The sequence below is a fragment of the Taudactylus pleione genome, unplaced genomic scaffold (genome assembly GCF_031769625.1).
Source record: "Taudactylus pleione unplaced genomic scaffold, aTauple2 ptg000012l, whole genome shotgun sequence".
Taxonomy (NCBI): Eukaryota; Metazoa; Chordata; class Amphibia; order Anura; family Myobatrachidae; genus Taudactylus; species Taudactylus pleione.
This window is the reverse complement of record NW_028284415.1, coordinates 15,796,692-15,816,221: the sequence shown is the minus strand read 5'-3', so window position 1 is coordinate 15,816,221 and position 19,530 is coordinate 15,796,692. Positions and strand designations below refer to the sequence as shown.

The 19,530-nt window shown below is 40.5% G+C and overlaps 1 protein-coding gene across 1 annotated transcript in view; it reads right to left on the bottom strand.

Annotated features, from left to right (window-relative positions):
* LOC148542491 (heparan sulfate glucosamine 3-O-sulfotransferase 3B1-like) overlaps positions 1-19,172 on the bottom strand; it is a 28,369-nt gene extending 9,197 nt beyond the window's left edge. Inside the window, exon 1 of the mRNA XM_088468457.1 lies at positions 18,501-19,172. Coding sequence (XP_088324583.1) covers positions 18,501-18,877 — 377 coding nt within the window. The 5' untranslated portion in view covers positions 18,878-19,172. The remainder of the gene's footprint in view (positions 1-18,500) is intronic.
* Between the last annotated feature and the right edge of the window lie 358 nt (positions 19,173-19,530).

Genomic DNA, 19,530 nt, shown 5'->3' with positions numbered 1-19,530 from the left:
TCGCGAGCGGGTCTGAATCAGGCCCAGTGTACGGACATGAACGATAATCGCTCACAGCATGAAGACAGCTGTAAAATGGGCGGGATCATTTGAGTTGATTATAACACAGGTTCTCTAATTCGGTCCTCAGGACCTCAAACAGTGCATGTTTTCCAAGTCTCCTCACAGAATCACAAGTGAATTAATTATATCCACCTGTGGATCTTTTAAAATGTGTCAGTGAGTAATGAATACACCTGTGCACCTGCTGGGTGACCTGGAAAACGTGAACTGTGTGGGGTCCCGAGGACAGAGTTTGAGAACCACTGGATTATAATATATGTTTGGTCATCCCGGCCGTCATTCTGTCTATTGTATGTAGTGATAGTGCCAATGCAGGGGCTGACTCTGACTTGTAATTGTGGGCAGTCACAGAAGCCACTATATAATACTTTATGCTAAAGCGAGTATCTGTTCAACTAATGCGGGGATTCGTGCATGTGCAAGGGGAAAACCGTGCTGCCCATTTATATTACGCCAGCCGCGCTAACCATCATCATTAGTGTCTGCACTCACACCAGCCCCATGCTAGGTGCAAGAGATATGCCAGAAACAGGCTTCCCTTCCCTGTATGAATGACTAATGACACTCCACCAAATCAGTGGTGGCTATGTGCAATCTTTTGCCATCTACCAGCTCACGCCCTGAAACACCCTATTTCACAGAAAGACAGATATGTCCATGTTCTGTCAGACTCAGAATAGGTATATGAATTTCACATCTGCGCTATATGCACACACTCAACATATACTTCTATATGACTCAGAATCTGACATCATGAATTGTATGGAGGTTTTATACATCTCTCCCTTATGCTGGTTACACACTTAACGATGTGTATCCAGCAGATGTAGCATGCAGCGGGTGTCGGCATCGGCAAGTGTGTACACACTTGATGTTGCCGGGAGCAACAGGGCTCATGCTGCCGAATGCATGTTGGTCCGACGGGCGATGTCACTGGCAATAGTGGGTACACAGTGCCCGATGTGGACGATATGTCGTCTGACCCCCGAAGGTGGTGATACCAAAATGCCGGCTCCTCTGCAGTGACAGGAGCCAAGTGTTGCAGTGTGACATTCTCCTGCAGCACCCGGCTCCTGTCATAGAAGAGGGGGCAGCCCAGCATCTCCAGTGATGATGCTGGGCTGACCCCCAGAGTGATGTTATAGGGATCACCCATGAGGCCACGCCCCTTTATTTAGGTCACACCCCCTTTTAGTCTGGGCGCACATCCGATGCGCGGGGGTATCCATAGTGCGCATCGGGTGTCACCAGAAGCAGCAACACCTCTGGCATCATGCCTAACAATACCTCATTTTCCACTACTTAGTATAAATTGCAAATGGAAAAAATATTACTATGTTATTTTCCTATCAGATGTATTATTTTAAATTTAGTAATAGTGAGTATAAAGCATTCATGACTTCTTTCTAGGTGCACAGGCATACTGTGGAGGCAGCCATTTTGTGGTCTGACTCCATATTCAGTCACTTCATTAGGATATAGTGAAATCACTGAGTGTCAGCAGTTCCAGCTGAATTTGAAGGCTCTCATAGATATTATTTTAGCCAACAAAATGGCTGCTTCCACTGTGAGCAAACAATGTGAAATAAAACGTAATTGAACATACTTAGCCCTCAGATGAATGAATATGCTGAACACCATCATGGTATAAGTGTGCATTAGTGGAAAAGTATTTAATATTCTGCATCAGCAGACAGTAATTTGCCAGCCCTCATTTTTTATATATATGGGTCAGTCATCTGCTTTTATAGAAATGTGCAGGTCTTTTAGAAACAGCATGAACGGTTAGGAACAATACAGCATGGCCGTCCGTGTGTGCAAAGGCTTTTGGGGAACATAAAAGGCTGACATGTTAGATCCTGTTGGGATGAACCGTGTTTTGTTCTATGATGCAGCAGGAGATTCCTGTTCCCCACAGATTTGTTTTTTCAACTGTTTGCTACTTGTATTCAGTCAGGGTATATACAACCCCTGCCTCTTTCACCCCAGTTACTTAGCCAGAAGAGTGGACTGTCCTCTTCTCTGTACATGCTCCCTTGCACAATTAGCCTCAGTGTGATTCCCATTGAAAAGCACTGTTGCCTCCATTCTGTTGCCTTCTACAAATATTTCTGACAGGCACTTCCCCCACCCCAAATGATGACCACATCAGACATTGTGTCACCTCAAGAAACTGGAACAGGATTGGCTAAGCCTGGCTGAGCCCTGCTGACACTTCCAACTGTGTCATTTCTGTATTGACGCCTCATGCTGGGTGAACAGGAGAAGCTCATCTTTTAATTTCATATAAAAGGTTCCCTCTTTAGTAGAGTCAATTCTGATTGACTGTTTAACAGCAGCCTGCTTTGTGTGTGTCCTAGGGTGGGCTGCGCTGTGCTGTTACATAACATAATACCTGAACTCTGAACCCATCAATAAACAATTCTTAATTACTGTATACAGTCACTGTCAGTACATCTGACACTGTTAGGGAGCTAGAATTAATGCAACAAGATATACATTTAGTACGCCTATAAAATACACCAAAATAATATTTTTGTTAAATTAGATGTTAATCTTTCCAGAATACTGTTGAATTAAGACATTTTGTAGACTCATGTAAATTTTTAACCATCTGTGAGCAGGAAGCAGACGTGCTGGGGCGCATTTGCGTCCCAAATTGCATTTGTAAATGGGGACTAGTAAAACATATGCATAGTGGCAACCATGGAAAGTTGCATGTGGGTCTGTACCAGTAGCATATGCGCCAGGTTTATGCCCAGCATGTGTCACACTCAGGGCCGTAGCTAGGGTAGTGCGGCCGGTGCCATTGCACAGTGCACCACAGGGCAGGGGGCGCTGTTTGGGCCTGTAAAATTTCTGTTTATTATCATTCTCACTTTTAGCTTCCTCTTATTTCATCCCCAGCATCTCCTGGTCTCTTCCCTGGACCTTCCCCATGAGGCCATTCCCCTTTTTGTAGGTGCATTATGTCCCTTTGAAAAAATGAGGGGGGCGCCAATGCTCTTTCTGGCACAGGGCACCAAAAAGTCTAGTTACGGCTCTGGTCACAGTCACACCCATGTTGTTATCCATTTGTTTTCCATGGGAAATACGTATTTGCTATTAGAATTCAATACTGCAGATATACAGGCTCTCCATCTTGTGTACAGAATGTCAGGGAGAATCACACATTTCGGGTATTCTCCACAAGACTCTTGTAAGAGTGAGACATCCTTTAGCACGACACGGACAGGACACCTCCAGCATGTAAGGGGTGCGATTCTCTGTGACTCACGGCATCGCGCAGAGGGGGCAGGGCCATATTCATGTGATCCTGCAATATTGCACAGCGGGGAGTGCTGAGCCATGATGACACAACTTGCGCCACACCGACAGCACAGCCAGTCTGAGTAGTTTATACAGCCCAGGCATGCCCCTACTCCACCCCCCAAACGCTGTAGCATGTCAATTATAACGCGGCTGTGAGTGAGATTGCAGGACCTGACCTGCACATACACAGTACAGATCCTGCTCATGCGCAGTTATCCAATTATCGAGAAACTGCAAAGAATACTCTCTATACCGTCCAGACCTGAATCAGGCCCATTATGTACTAGCTTTTTATTAAGCAGAAAATTAGATTATACAGTCTAGTAATATTCTGATCTGTTACAATAACAAGAATGTCCAAGGACAACACAAAGTAAACATTTTTGTTTTACTTTCTGTATCTTTAAGGACAGGGAAAATGTTGCTGGATAATTATTTTAAGATCAGAGCATCAAAGCTTAGTGACTGAAATTTTATGTTTTACTCCCATGAAAGAAGCATTTTAAGAATGTTTGCCAAAAGGTAACTCTTCTTCCACGGTGACCATGCTTCCTGAAATCTATGTATGCTGTATTTTAATTGGGATAGGGGGGAGCATTGGTGCCAAGCTCTGTTGGTAATGATTCTGACTAATTACAAGTCTGGGATATAATAAGAGGCTGTGTGTGCGTGTTTCCCTCTTCTTATACAGAGCAAGGTTCAGACACACAAAATACAGACTTGTCAACCGGCTCTCCTCTGGTTTTATTTGGTTAGGGGATGTGGGGTGGGGGGGAAGTGTCCCTGAATTAGAGCCAGTTTAGCTAATTATTTTTATTTGTATTTTTTCTGTATAAATGTGTCAGAGACTCACAGCATGAAACAAATTCAAAGTGATAACTTGCTGTTACATAGTCATTTTAATTCCTCTTTAATTTTGTTTTTGGAGTAGATACTTTGCTGTTGGCTCTTATAGTCATGACTGGGTGAAAGAGAATTTATAAACCCCCTTGATGCATAACAAAATCATGCATTTGATATTGAGTTGGCTATATAAACATGTTAAATCATTGCTAACCAGCTGTTTTACAGACACAAGGGAATGTGCGTGCTGTAAATGTGTTCATCTCAGCCACGAACAAACAGCAAGAATCCATAAAGAGTTTTAAACCAACACAGCCCCTCCCAATGAGTGCAAATTGAGGTGAGGGCGGGGGGTGATTTAAAGGTAATATGTCAGCGTCAAAATACACAGATAATGTAAGTTCTAATGAGCTGATCAGCAAGATGAACTACAGATACTGTATCCAAGAAATCCGCCTCCAAACACTCGCTGCACTAAACAGAGTAAAAGGAAATAACTTCAATTGTTATTGTAAATTAAAGTAACACAAAAGATTTGATCGATTTGTCCTCAGCCTCAAGCTATTTGGTTTCTTTATCAAAGTTATCTCTACTCCATTAGGATAATGCTACCATACACCTTTGGAATAATCCTGCAAAGTCTGTGTCATTAGGTCTTCCATCCTAGCCTTTGCCTTCTAATCACCGTACAGATTGTTATCCGCGCCAGCATCAGGTACCAAGCACTGCCCTTTAATTATAAGGTCTGACATAACAGGACCTGCAATTTGTTAAGCATTGGCTTAGCTCAGGAGCAAAGCTGGACCAGTGCTGGTCATTAGAGTGAGCATCCATAAACTAACAGGTCACACTTTCCATTAACCTCTTCTCTACTACTGCGTGTACACATCAAGCGTTATGTAACAGCATGGTGCAAACACTATATCACACACTAACTAATAGCAGCCAATCACATTTTCACTAGTCCACTACAAGTCTAATGAAAGCACATATCTGATTGGTGGCAAAGGGTTACAGTAGAAGAAATACAAATTAGCAGTTTATCACCTAGGAGAAATTACTACAGAAACACGTTCTAAGATATTTTCCTCTGTTTATCAGTGTAAATAGTGCTTATGACATTATTTATATGTTCTGTAGAGTCATTTTAGCATTAGGTTTCGACATGAAATGAAAATACAAAATTGCATCATTTTAGAAATAAAAATGATCTGAACTGTAATGCATGGATCTCGTACAGCTTGCATAAATGTCTACAAGCTGTGATCAGCCTCTGAGACAAAACTATTTGACAATGTTCAATGACTGAATAAATGTAACATTTTTATGACGGGTGTGATCTTCTCCTGATCCCAATGTGAGAATCCCAGTCACGGGTGTTGAAATATCAAAGGCACCTCCAAGCTCCTCTCGCATATGTGCCAGAGTTTCTAGACAGTTCAGCTACACAACAGGTGAGGGGGTCCCAGAAATCTGAGCTCTAGAGACAATGTCCTCTTTTTCTATCTAGTAGTCAATGGGGGCAAAAAGCCTTCTTGGGCATGGCTCCCCCCTCTGTAACATGGATTATTTCTCCCATCTGTGCAAATATCTCAACCACTGAGGCCCATGATAACCCAAACCAATGTTGACATGTTATCAAAAATCCAGATTGTCTTAACTATTTTGAATACAAACATTGATTATCTCTAAAATAAACCAGTCTATCAGAAATTGTATATTTCCAGGGCTTTGATGCAGTGTTTTAATGGACTTTACTTGTTTGGCTATTATGTTTACCTTGTCTTATTAACAGAGACCCGAAGTCTGCTATAAATTGCTCTTTCTGCTAAGACAAAATAGACTCTGTCACATTTAACTAATAAGCAGTTTATTCTCTGCAAATTATCAGATTAGATTATTTGAGAGACAATCAAATCACTTACAATTTAAGTGACAGCAAATTGAACGTTGTATTAATTTATGGAAAAACTAGGTGATTATTTCTACACATAACATAGAACTCATAGGGCATAAGAAGGCTGCACAAACACATGTAATATGGACTACAGCAACAGCTACAGTGGATAAAGGATCTTACTATTGGGGATAAAAAAGTTACTAGAGGACAATAAAGGGTAATTAAGATATCCATATCTTCATCTAATAATAATGGTGGTATTCCTCTGACTAAAAGTGCGAGAATGTAAGGTATCAAAGCTCAAGAAAACAACTTATAATGATAATACACAGCAGTAGGAGTACACTTGTTTCCTGGTGATTTATTTTGAAAATACTCAGTCACCCTTATGTGATCTCTAACATCATTGCCAATGACAAAAATAAACAAAAAGAAATACATTTGAATATGAAGGTAATACTGTAAAACATCCTATAATCCAGTAGTGATATTAGGACAATATTTTTTCACTCCATAGATTTAAAGTAAAATATCTGTACTAGTCACTTCCACCTTACATACTGTATGATATATGGGGTAATGTAACAGCAAGCATTTACTACAGGGGTCTGTTATTTCTTATTTTACAAATGTTTTTCTCAGGAACACTGATGTGGAGATATCAGAAGAACCCACCTTTAATATAGAGATTTGTACAAGTTAGGAAATATATTTGCATCACTACTGTATTGTATAAATATTGTTTGTATTTGACTATATAAAAGTATGTTACTGTATCACATATGATCTATTATTAACAATATGTGTTGTTTTAAATGTAGTATATTTGAATTTAACAAATAATCAAGTTTGTGACTTAGTAAACATCAGAATACTAAAAAAAAACAAGTCCATGCGACACATACCCGACCACTCACCAGGTTAATAACAACAGGTGCCGGTACTAGCCTTTACTAGGGATTGCTCCCGGGCTGGCTACACCACTCAGGGCTGTATACCCTAAAACTAATTTTTATTACCTGCAGCAGGAACAGACTATGGCTGAATTTCACAGAGCTCTTTTGATTCAAGCTGATTTACCGGTGTCCCTAACCAGTCAATTTTTGATTCTCTCAATTTAAAGAGAATCAATTTAACGGACTGCATATGAGGGCTTAAAAGCTCATTTACTGCATTCTGGCAAAGGGATTTATGAACGGTGTTGTTTTTTTCTGGCATCTAGATATTGCACAGACCGTTACCATCCTGAAACGATGTCCTGTGAATGGAGAGGGAAGGATCTTTTTTAACAACATAACAATTGACATTGTTACAGTCGCTGATTGGGAGCTGTGGTTACAAAATTATTTTTTTCCACACTAAATGAACCACAAATTGTAACACTCAGCAGTTTTCTATAGCTCCATCTTTTGACAGTACTATTTTACATTCCTCACTTAACAACCGAGTTCCGTTCCTACGACTGTTGTTAAACAAATTGGTCACTAAACGAGGAGCCATATATACTTAATACAGGTAATCATAACTTGATACTTTAACTGTGTTTTACTTTGCATAACTCTTACATACTTGTACAGTACAATTAAAGTTATAAAAAAATGACATTCAGAGTAACATTTCGGTCATTGTACTATTGGTTCCAGCTGGTCAGAGCACGTCGTAAGTCCAAGCAGTTGTTAAACGAGTAGGTTGTTAAGTGATGAGTATCTGTATGGGCATATGTTAGTTTTTATGACAGTGGTACCAGGGGTTTTACATTATTTATTTTTCCATTGTATTTTAATACTTTTAAATATTTATTGTGTAATTGAAATTTGATGCTTAACATTTGAAGTAAATATTATATATTTTTGGGCCACACAGACAGTGTAATTGTTAGCATTACTGCCTCACAGCACTGAGGTCGTGGGTTCAACTTTCACTATGGTCCTAACTGTGTGGAGTTTGTATATTCTCCCTGTGCTTGCGTGGGTTTCCTCCGGGTAACTCCGGTTTCCTCCCACACTCCAATAATATACTGGTAGGTTAATTGGCTCCGTGTACATGTGACAAGGAATATAGAGTGTCCACTGGGGCAAGGACTGATGTGAATGGCAAAATATGCTCTGTAAAGCGCTGCAGAATATATGTGTGCGCTATATAAATAACTGGTAATAGAATAAAATAAATATTTTTTATCAGCATATCTGTGCTCTATTTGTTCTATCTTTGTTGTGTGAAATCCAGTGGTTGGCTACCCCTTATCTGAGGGAGCAGCATTTAGGTACTGGTGGTCTGTTAGAGTTTGGGCCGCTGATTTCACCCCCTTTCTTTTTTCATCGTAATAAATTTCTCATACTGTAATATATATACAGTATCTGCTTACCTTCTGTCACGGTAAATATGGGAGATCTAGGGGGTATTAAAGGAGAGCGTCGCAAGCACTCAAAAGCAATAAAAATAAAACTTATCTATCATTTATATGACACCACACTGCGCCATATATAGGGGATGGAATATATTGGTGTATTAGGTAAGTTAAAGGGTCACAAACATATAATGTAATATTCTAAAACAGTAGTTTGCCTCATTGTATATACATTGAGTCACCCAGTGCTAATAAGATGTAAAAATAATTATTTTTGGCAGTATGACACATTAATGAAAAATTGAGAATAAAATCCATGTGGACTTAATATTTGCCCCACTCATGGAATGTTTCTCTATATTATTATTCTTTTAAGAAAAATATGATATTTTTGTAACTAGAGTAATTTAAGAAACCATAAGAACTCCAGTAATGTAAAATAACCACATGATTAAAAATTAATATTTGCCTAAAAAAAATACTTTTGAGAAAAGGGTAAATTAACCAAATGACTTGTGAAAATGTGGCATTAATTTAAATGTATGGAAAATGCATAAATATATTCATTTGGCAAATCTGATTTGTTTAATGAGAATCAAGAAATTTTGGCACCATATAAAAATCTATTTCCAAAATAATTATTACAGATGTTAAAAGAAAAAAAAAATCACTTTGCACTTTTGTATGGTTAACAAACAGCACCTTAAAATTAAATAATTTGGCTTACTGCATATAGACTTGGCAGTGTGTAGCATAAATTGCTGCATTTAATACATAATCTGTTTTATCCTAAACTGTGAATAATCAATTTGATATATTTTCAGGTTTAACAAAGAGGTAATGTAAACCAGACTTAGTATATAAGAAAAAGGTTTAACATGTTATTGAGAAATTAACCTTGTTCTCTTCTCTTTGATATGGATCTTAATCAGAATGTCTGTTCACCAAAAGTATGTGGCGTTCATAGGGGTTACTAATATCTGGGAAGCAATCGGTAAGCCGACTGCCTAAATACCGGCAGCCGGCTTCCCGACTGTCATATCCCGGCAAGGGTGAAATGCCGGGCGTCTAGATGTAGACGCCCGCATTTCCCCGACACCAGGAGACCGGCGCCCGGCATCACGATCGTAGTGATGCCGGGCGCCGCGAGCGGACAGCCGCGGGGGGGGGGGAGGGTTAGGTTTAGGGCTCCCGAGGGGGACTTAGGCTTAGGCACCCCCCCGGGAGGGTTAGGGTTAGGCTAGTGGGAGGGAGGGTTAGGGTTGGGCACCCCCGGGGGGGGACTTAGGGTTAGGCACCCCCCCGGGAGACTTAGGTTTAGGCAGCGGGGAAGGGGGTGGTTAGGGTTAGGCACTTAGAGGGGGGATTAGGGTTAGGCACTTGGGGGGGAAGTTAGGGTTAGGCACCCCTAAGGAGGGTTAGGGTTAGTGGGGTTAGGTTAGTAGATCGGGATTTCCAGCGCTGTCGGGCTTCCGCTGCTCGGAACTCTGCTGATGTCGGCCTGCCGCTGACGGGAATCGAACCCGAATCGAATTTCATACCCATTCCCTAATATCTTACTCCCCTTCCCTGTCTGAGACTTCTGAGAATATTTTAAAGCCATTATCTGGTGCACTATTTTAAAAGTTGTTTTAAGGTTGAGTAAGTTAGTTACTAGTCATGCCATATTAGCAATTTAATATTTTGAGGAAAATGTCTCCATTTTTATTCTAGGAAATTGAAAAGCAGAAATCATTGGTGAAAGTATACAAGTCAGCTACACAGAGGCATATATTTGTAAGAATAGAGTTTATTAATACACTAGGGCAGCGATCAGTAACCCCCGACACGTGTGCCATTGGTGGCATTCAGAAAGATTGGAAGCTAGAACTAATCTGTAGATTCCAGACTTAAAATTAGGCCTCAATGTCTATTGTGTCAAACATCGGACCGCCACCATCAAATGATAAAAACACTACCATTGGAACTAAAACATTGATGGTTAGTAACCATTGGATTCCGATATCCATCCCTACACTAAACCTGCAGGCAGACTCTGGCCACCACTGTTCCACCGTGAAGTGCTCCCTCTCCAGCATGATGTGCCTGCCCAGCCATATGCCCTCAGTGAACAGGAGACACCTCCCATGAAAGTCAGCGCTGTTCTTGGACAGAGGCATCACGGCGAGGAAGCTCAACAAAGGAAGCCCATGAAGTACAGGTTAGAATGTGCAAAGAGGACATTGCTCATCGCCATGTTCGGGAACTGGGGAAGGGTGCACATGAAAGCTGCGGAAATATGTACAGGGGTCCCAGCCCAGAGGACATTCTGCTGATCATGCTTACGGTAGCTACAATACAATCTCTCATCTAGCTGCAATACAATCTCTCATCTATGATCCTCCTGCCCTTCCCAGCGCATCCCAGTGGCCGGGCCCCAGCCAGCTGCAGGTGGTTGTGGTGACACTAGTGAGATGCAGGGGGCTGTGGTGACATGGCGTAGATTGTTATGAGATGCAGGGGGCTTTGGTGAGATGAAATTGCTCCTGGGCAAAGCTGAGGCAGGTTGCTAGTATTTATAATTAAAAAAGCAATTTGTTTATTTATTCAGTTACAGATAGCAATAAACCTATAGGATTAGCACACTGAAGTTAACTAGATGTTAGCCCGCAAAAGGTTTCCAATCCCTGCACTATTGACATCTCATGTGTTTCAGTTAATAAAGTGACTGCACTTGCTCAAGCCCTGATGATATAGCATGTTAAACGTAAATATACCAGAATGCTATTTTGCTGGGAGAATAGGGATGGTCATTGACTGCCATGGTAGCCAGAATGCTATAAGACTATGGGTGGGATGCGTCAAGCATTGCAATTTGCATGTGAGGCATCCCGCCAGTCATCGCATGCATACCGGCATAAATAACGCCGGTATGCATGAATAAAATCACAGAGGACAGCTCTTCTGGTAAAAGCTGACCTTTGCGACAGAAGAATTTACGGGTCTATGGCCCAGAAGTCCTTCTGTATATGCGTCCATAGGCTTCTATTGAGCAATGCCATCTTTAGAGATGTCGTTGCCCACCGCATCCAAGCCCCAGATTGTATTGCGTTCCGGGGCTTGGTGCATATGCGGTAAGCAACCAAACCTCAAAAAATGCATTTTCGGAGGTTTGACTGAAAAAAACGCAATAGTGCATCCCGCCCTATATCTTCTCCTTGCCTATTTCATTGAGCTATCAGTTAGTTCGGCAATTGAGTTTAACACATATATTTATTATTCTTCTCAGCGATCAGATAGCTCTAGAGATTTGTCAACTGAGATTCTGCTGTTTTTACTGTGCATGAGCTGTCTTCACATGGAACAGGCATTAACAAAGTACAAATAGATAGAAGAGTTTGCAGACTGCAATTGGTAAACTTAAATTGCAGCTTTGTTGAACCACCCCTCTAGAGGGTGTAATCTTGTTAATTGGCTGCAGACGTTAATTCTGTATAGCAAAGGTATGCTGCAATACAGTATGTTAAGTACCGAGGTTAAAATGAGAATAATAAATATACCCCCAAGCGTACAAGTTTGCAACAGTTTCTTTGGATGATATGACAACTTTGGGCAGCATGGATGGTGTAATGGTTAGCATTACTTCCTTAGAGCATTGAGGTCCAGAGTTTGATTCCCACCATGACCCTAACTGTGTGGAATTTGTATATTCTACCCGTGCTTATGTGGGTTTCCTCCCTATAAATATCATGGTAGGTTAATTGGCTACTGACAAAAAAATATATCCCTAGATTGTGAGGGGACACAGAACTCATCTCAGTTTTGTTCTCAGATATCAGAAAGAGACGTGTATTATAAGCATTTTGCTCAAAATGTATACATTTCCTTTAAATATTTGTGACAGATTGGTTTACATGGTTATATAATGCGCATTGCAACATAATATCTACAATTATGTGAGATCCTTGATAAAGTGCCAATTAATTTGTAGTCATTTGTCACTCACAGTCCACCCTTTTTTTCTGTCAGAGTCTGCTTTGTGTTCATGGGTTACTTTAATAAGTGCCAATATGATGACCTAGGCCACCACCAAGGGTAAAATAAATAGTGTACGTGTATACTTCTTGCCAATGTCCAGTCAATGTTGTGTTGTGTGGTATGGTGTGTACTGGTAGGGGTGCTTTATTTAGATATGTGTTAACCCCTTTCTCAAATATTCCACTAGTAGAAGTTGAGTACAGCAAATTTGTCAGCTACTCATTGCAGACCAAAGTAGGCACCAATGACCGCTGTGCCCAGGGAAACAAAGGGAATTGGTCTAATTTATGGGCACGCATGCAAGCAAGACTGGCCACTGATCACATATTTATGCACTGATCCCTGTGTAAAACATTGCATGTGATATTCCAAATTAACTAATCATTCCAATATGCCCATACATACTGGTATGTGCCCAAATTTGACACGAGTATAAACATTCAGATAATAGATGTGAAGGTATGTGGCTAGCATCATTCAAACTTGTACCTCTTACCGTGAACACTATTTGAGTATGTATGATGTCTACCTAGATCAATACAGGGTTGTAAGTTAGGCTGTGGGCCTAACACATACAGGAATGATGCAAGGTACAGTTACATGTCTACTGCCTTTGGTCCTTCTTATTTACTGTCCACATAGTAACAGTGGTTGTCATAGGTAAGTGCAAACCAAATTTCAATGAGTTGTGTTGCATATATGTTACAGTAGGAATTTTACCTATTTTAACATGGTCGTCAAGCTTGTATCCTAATGCCCACTAACAGAACGGGACACTGACTGGACAAACCCCCCTCCCCCGAACGTATTGAAGCTGCAACCCAGAAATAGCTGCACTTACAATGATGTAGTGTCAATTATAAGGAAATAAGCTGCAGGCTGATCGGTTTTATATAGGAATCAGTTTCAGTGACTCAATATGTTTATAATATACAGTAGGGAGCATGATATTCCTATAGCTCACAAGCCTCCCTATATAAAACTGGAGTCGTTAAATTTCTTAGCATCTCTTTTAAGCGATCTTATATAATATGTATAAAAATATAATAATAATGATAGCTGGGATTCTTTTCTCTGGCTATTTAGATTACTTCTGAGAACTTCTATACGTTTTGGTCTTACTTGATATTACATATTTTAACATAATCTACGTATTTAGCTATATATTTATGTACAAATTTACATATCTATGTACATAATTTGCAACATGATACAACATAAAAATCCCAGTTCTAATAATAGTGTAATAATATAAGCAGAGAACAGTTGCTGGGAGAAGGATTTATCAATCTGGAAAGGATGGTAACAAAATCACACCAGTAACGTTATACTCACATGACAAAATAAAACTTTAAATCGACACCATTAAAACAACACTCCTTTTTTAGATAACAGTAATAGAAGTTAAAACAAATGATTTCACATATGAAAGAAAGGAGTTGGGGTTTTGTGCATCTCAAAATGAAAGACCAACCCTTTCTCTGCTGAGCATAGAGATCTGTTTAGTTTTCTGGTGTAACCCTTCAATAGCAATGAGCAATAAGTCAGTAGAAGGGTTCATTCCAGGGAATTCCTGCTTCTCTGTGTAATAGCTTTGTGATCACTAAGGTGTTTTATATACCACTAGTTTAACTGTCCTTTAAATACATAGTTGCTGCACATATTCCCACTGGCATCTGCCTGTAACAAGTAATGAACGTGAATAATTCCTGCCCTTAGTCCCTCTGTCACACACACATGCACTGCCTTCATGTCCTGTGTTGCGTACATAGCCCAGTTCGCTATATATTACCTACTGTAGACAAGGTATGCAGTCGGGAAGCCAATGTGCCATTCTCTCCTTATGGATTAATATTACGGACCCTGCTCAGGTTCCTGCCTGCTGTGCTGTGCTGGGATGGGAGGATGAGTCACTATTGGGTTTTATTATCACCTAAGTGTCTGGATAAATACTTGTCATAGCAGGCTGGTGTTGGCAGCACAGGGTTAACGCCATATTATTTATTGTTTCCTTACAAGAGTAACAAGTTATTTCTATGCATAAATCTCATGTTTTACTGTGATTGCATTGTAGTAGTTGTAATGTATATAGTTCTAGTTGTAGGAGGTCATAGTTTTCTAATGTTTCCATTTACTTTTGTGCTTTTAGAGGCCAGTACATCAGCTCAGGCAATTGTGTGTATATTTCTAAATATTATTATGTATCCTGTTGTTCGTTTTATCCCTTTGTACAGCACTAGGGAACCCTTGCGGAGAGCCTCATAAATAAAATATTGTAATTATCATTGTCTGTGGGAACTTGGGGACATATCTAATCCTAATGACAATAGCTGAACACTCAAGTTCTTATAACATCGCTTGATAAGTACTGTGATCATTATTTCACCCTCAGTGCAATATAGCGATGCATTCCACTTTTCTATGTGCAGAATCATCTTTACATCTTGAGGTTAGAAAGTGGTATAGAAGTTATAAAAGTTATACATTTATAAAGTTATAAAAGTGTCAAAATTGAGAGAAGAGTTAAAAAATGTTTGGTGCAGTGGTTCAGCCCCGACATACCTATAAATATCCTTATCCACAAGTATTTCATACATGCATATATAAATGAGGAGGGGGATTTAGAGTTGGAGTCTATTATGATTATCTAAATTTACAAACCCTGCAAATCGCTGTGCATTACAAGACTGATACTGTTGTTGTATGTTTATTTTTATTATTATTTAAGTTAGACTGAACATTAATTGCACAGATATCCTAGCATAAGCTTTATTAACTGAGAGCGAAAACCACTAGTTGGATCTGTCACAGATTAACGGCTTCAACATCAGGAGGACACCACATTGCAATTTTATTATATATATATATATATATATATATATATATATATATATATATATATACACTAACCTGGTCCAAGTGTTGCTATTCTACGTGGTCTTGATCATTGTTAATTTTTCACTGATGTATAAAGATCTGAGTTGTGCAACTGTCTTTTTCCCATATAGAGCGGTTTGGGTAAAAGTTTTAAATGAATGAGAACAAAGATTTTGAGAGCAAAGGGCAGAACAAAAACATTTATTATGACACAGAATCTTCCCAGGGCATTTTTTGTGTGTGGTAATGTTCCCATCCGTGTTGTAACAAGTCTTATTTTTTTCCCCACTTTTCTTTTGAAGGCAGATTAAAGAAAAGAGTCTGGCGAAAAACAAATAAGTGCATTACTATTCTATTCTAATGCAAAAACAGCCATAAATAAATATTTATGCTCTTCCCCTCCATCTTTGATATGATATTTGACTGGATGCAGTTATTAATATGATCTCTGTCAGGGATAGAAGTTCAAAAGAGGATGTTGTGAGGATATTAGGATGCATGTGAGGGCTCATTATTGGGTAGAAAATGACATTTTCTCTGTGAAAAGACCCAGTGTTAAAATAGAAAACAAAAACATCAAACGTTACTCAACAAATGAAAGGGAAATGTATAAAAAGCAAGGATATAGAAATATTATTTGAATTATTTGCACATTTTTATACATTAGTCCTTGTAGGTACATTTTTAAAAGGCTAAGTTTGTAGAATTTTCTAATTTACTTTTTAAACTGTTTAATATTGAAAACAAAAAAGTTTTTAATGAACATTATAATTCTCAATAGGACAAAGACGAAATTAAATAAAATGTTATTCTTAGATGTTAATTTTTACATTTTAAATTCTTCATTTTGTTTTACTTAAAATTAATAGCTATTTAATGTAACTGATGGTCAAAAATTTCAGCTAGTCTTTGTAGCTTTTTCAATATTTGTATATCGTCAGTAAATGGGACAAACTTGGATTTAAGTACATGGCTAGAAACCTATTGACTCATCTCACTCTGCCTATAAAAAAAGAAGGTAAAATTGTTTCCCATCCTCTTGTAGATGAACGCGGAGTCTCAAGGCAGTAACTGTACTGGGTCCCGAGGACTGTGGATGCAATGTCCTCTTCTACTCAACAGGGATCACTGCAACTCTGCACATCATACTACAGTTTACTGTTCTATACAGACAGGTAAATCTTATTTTCTATACTAACCAAAAAAAACAAAACCACAACAACAAAAAAAAAAACATTAATTAAGCTGGTTCAATTGTCTTAAAAAATAAAACACAAAGCCAGCTTTATTTCCAAAACAATTAGCTTACATAAAAAAACATACTAGTAAATGTAATAAAAAGTTACAAAAATCAGCTCTATAGTATTGTAGCCTTTCAGTACAGAACTTCTGTATTATTATTATTATTATTATTATTATTATTATCACCCCTGTGTTAGCATGAATACATGTAGCACTGGCAATTTGCATGTCAGCTTATTACTTAGGCTGTTACTAGAAGAATGGTGCATAGATAATGGCTGGGGAAAACGCCTTCTGATGAATGGAGAGCAAGGCCACACAAAAGTGCCTCAGACTGGAAGGGAGAAGAAAATCAATATTTTATTTGCGCACAATTTCAGACTCTACAGAATTCCCCCGTGGAATTAAACCTCTGCTCCTCTCCGCAAACTACACATTAGGATCAAAGCAGTCTAGGGTTTAAAAAAAATCTAGTTTGTAATGGTCTAATGGATGTTACACAGCTTTTTTCTCATCTCTGGGATAACGGAGAATATGTTGGAGCTATTAGTTGAAATCTTTCCTCACCAACCTTTTCCTGGACCCATTATAGCCAAGTAACCCCCAAATCAATAATAATAATTGGAGCGTGGGTTGCAGGGAGTGAGTGACCCTTCTGTGTGTTACATGGATCAGCTGATAAATGATGAATCTATACAAAGAAGCAATAATAACCGCACAGCACCCTTTATCTGTCAGGAGAGGAGGAGAGCCCCTTCCAGCGCTGGGCTTGTAGCTGGGACTCCCCGAGGACCAGGGAAGGGAAGAAGTGGGAGATCACCTGCCGTAACTCCCCTCACATCCAGCCTGTGCCCCTCTCCTCTCTGCCCTCCTGCTGCCATAGCGTGTGCACCCTGCTGCTGCTGCTGGGGGGCACCGGTCATTAATATACAGATTGCTCTGCATTTGCGGCTCTTCATGTTACTTTATATAATAGTGTGGATGCTATCGTTGTACAGGCAGTATCCGATGGGCGCAGTAATAGCGCAGATATGTAGGGGTAATGTCGTATGTAGGAGCCTGCAGGCGCACTAATTACGCACAGGCATGTATCAGTAATATCACACATATGATTATGCAGCTACATGACATGTACTGATAACATCACACATAGGACATGTACAGTAACATCGCACATAGGACATGTATACAGTAAAAGCGCACATAGGACATGTACAGTAACATCACACATAGGACATGTATACAGTAACATCGCACATAGGACATGTATATAGTAACATCGCACATAGGACATGTATACAGTAACATCGCACATAGGACATGTATACAGTAACATCGCACATAGGACATGTATACAGTAACATCGCACATAGGACATGTATATAGTAACATCGCACATAGGACATGTACAGTAATATCACACACAGGACATGTATACAGTAAAAGCACACATAGGACATGTACAGTAACATCGCACATAGGACATGTATACAGTAACATCACACACAGGGCATGTATACAGTAACATCGCACATAGGACATGTATATAGTAACATCGCACATAGGACATGTATACAGTAACATCGCACATAGGACATGTATACAGTAACATCGCACATAGGACATGTATACAGTAACATCGCACATAGGACATGTATATAGTAACATCGCACATAGGACATGTACAGTAATATCACACACAGGACATGTATACAGTAAAAGCACACATAGGACATGTACAGTAACATCGCACATAGGACATGTATACAGTAACATCACACACAGGACATGTATACAGTAACATCACACACAGGGCATGTATACAGTAACACCATACACAGGACATGTACCGGTAAAATGACACATAGGACATGTACAGTAAGTGTGCGGCTCTCTCACCTGTACCAGTCCAGGCCCTTCTCGTAGTTCCTATCAAAGAAGTGGGGCTCAGCCCCCACCGCCCTGATGTCCGGATGCACCCTCAGGAATTCCAGCAGAGCACGGGTGCCCCCTTTCTTCACCCCAATAATGATGGCCTGGGGCAGCTTCTTGCTCCCGGATCCGTTGTAGAAGCTGCTGATGGAGCCCGTGTCCTCGGCCGGTGCAGGGCGGAGGAGGATTTGGGAGAGCACCCCGGGCTGCCCGGGCGCAGCGGAGCTGGGGAAAGAGGCGCAGGAGCCGGCGCAGGAGTAGAACATATAGAGGCAGAGGAACAGCATGGTGCAGAGCGGCAGGAGCAGCCTCTTCCTCAGGGGGGAAACGGGACTTGCATCCATGGGGACATCATTCAGCAGCCCCAGTAGCCAGGGACCTACTCTCCCCGCAGCAGCATCATGCCCCTACACTCCGCTGCTCGGTCCACACTCAGGGCTCATCGGAGACCTCTCAGCAACCCCCAAATCCAGCTATCCCCTCACAGGAGTTCCAGACCCAGCTGCACATCCCAGCCCAGCAATAACGTCCAGTATCCAGGATGTCTTCATGCAGGCAGGGCGATCAGATAACCCTGTGAGCCCGGCTTCTCCTTATACATCCTGCTACAGCATGTACCTGGCTGGCACCTTTCCCCTGCAGCTGCCGCACACACTACTGCCAGGATTCTGGCTGCACACACTGATCCATGGCAAGGGGAGGGCACCAGCGAGTGACAGGCAGGTCGGCTGCCCAATAACACAGAACCTCAGTATGCTAATTAGCCATTTGTTGATAAAGGACAGCCAATAAATAGAGCCCTGCAGCTGTCTCGGTGCACTGATTTGCCACTGCTTCTATATATATTCTGCATCCCAACCTCCGAGTCCTTATTCTCTCAGACTGAGCATGCTGGTGCTGCTGCTGGGAGAGGAGGGAGCGTGTGGCAGCTCTGGTCACCTTCTCGTACCACCCGTCCCTCTGAGGTCCGAGCCAGGGTTCTCCGTGCAGCCATTTC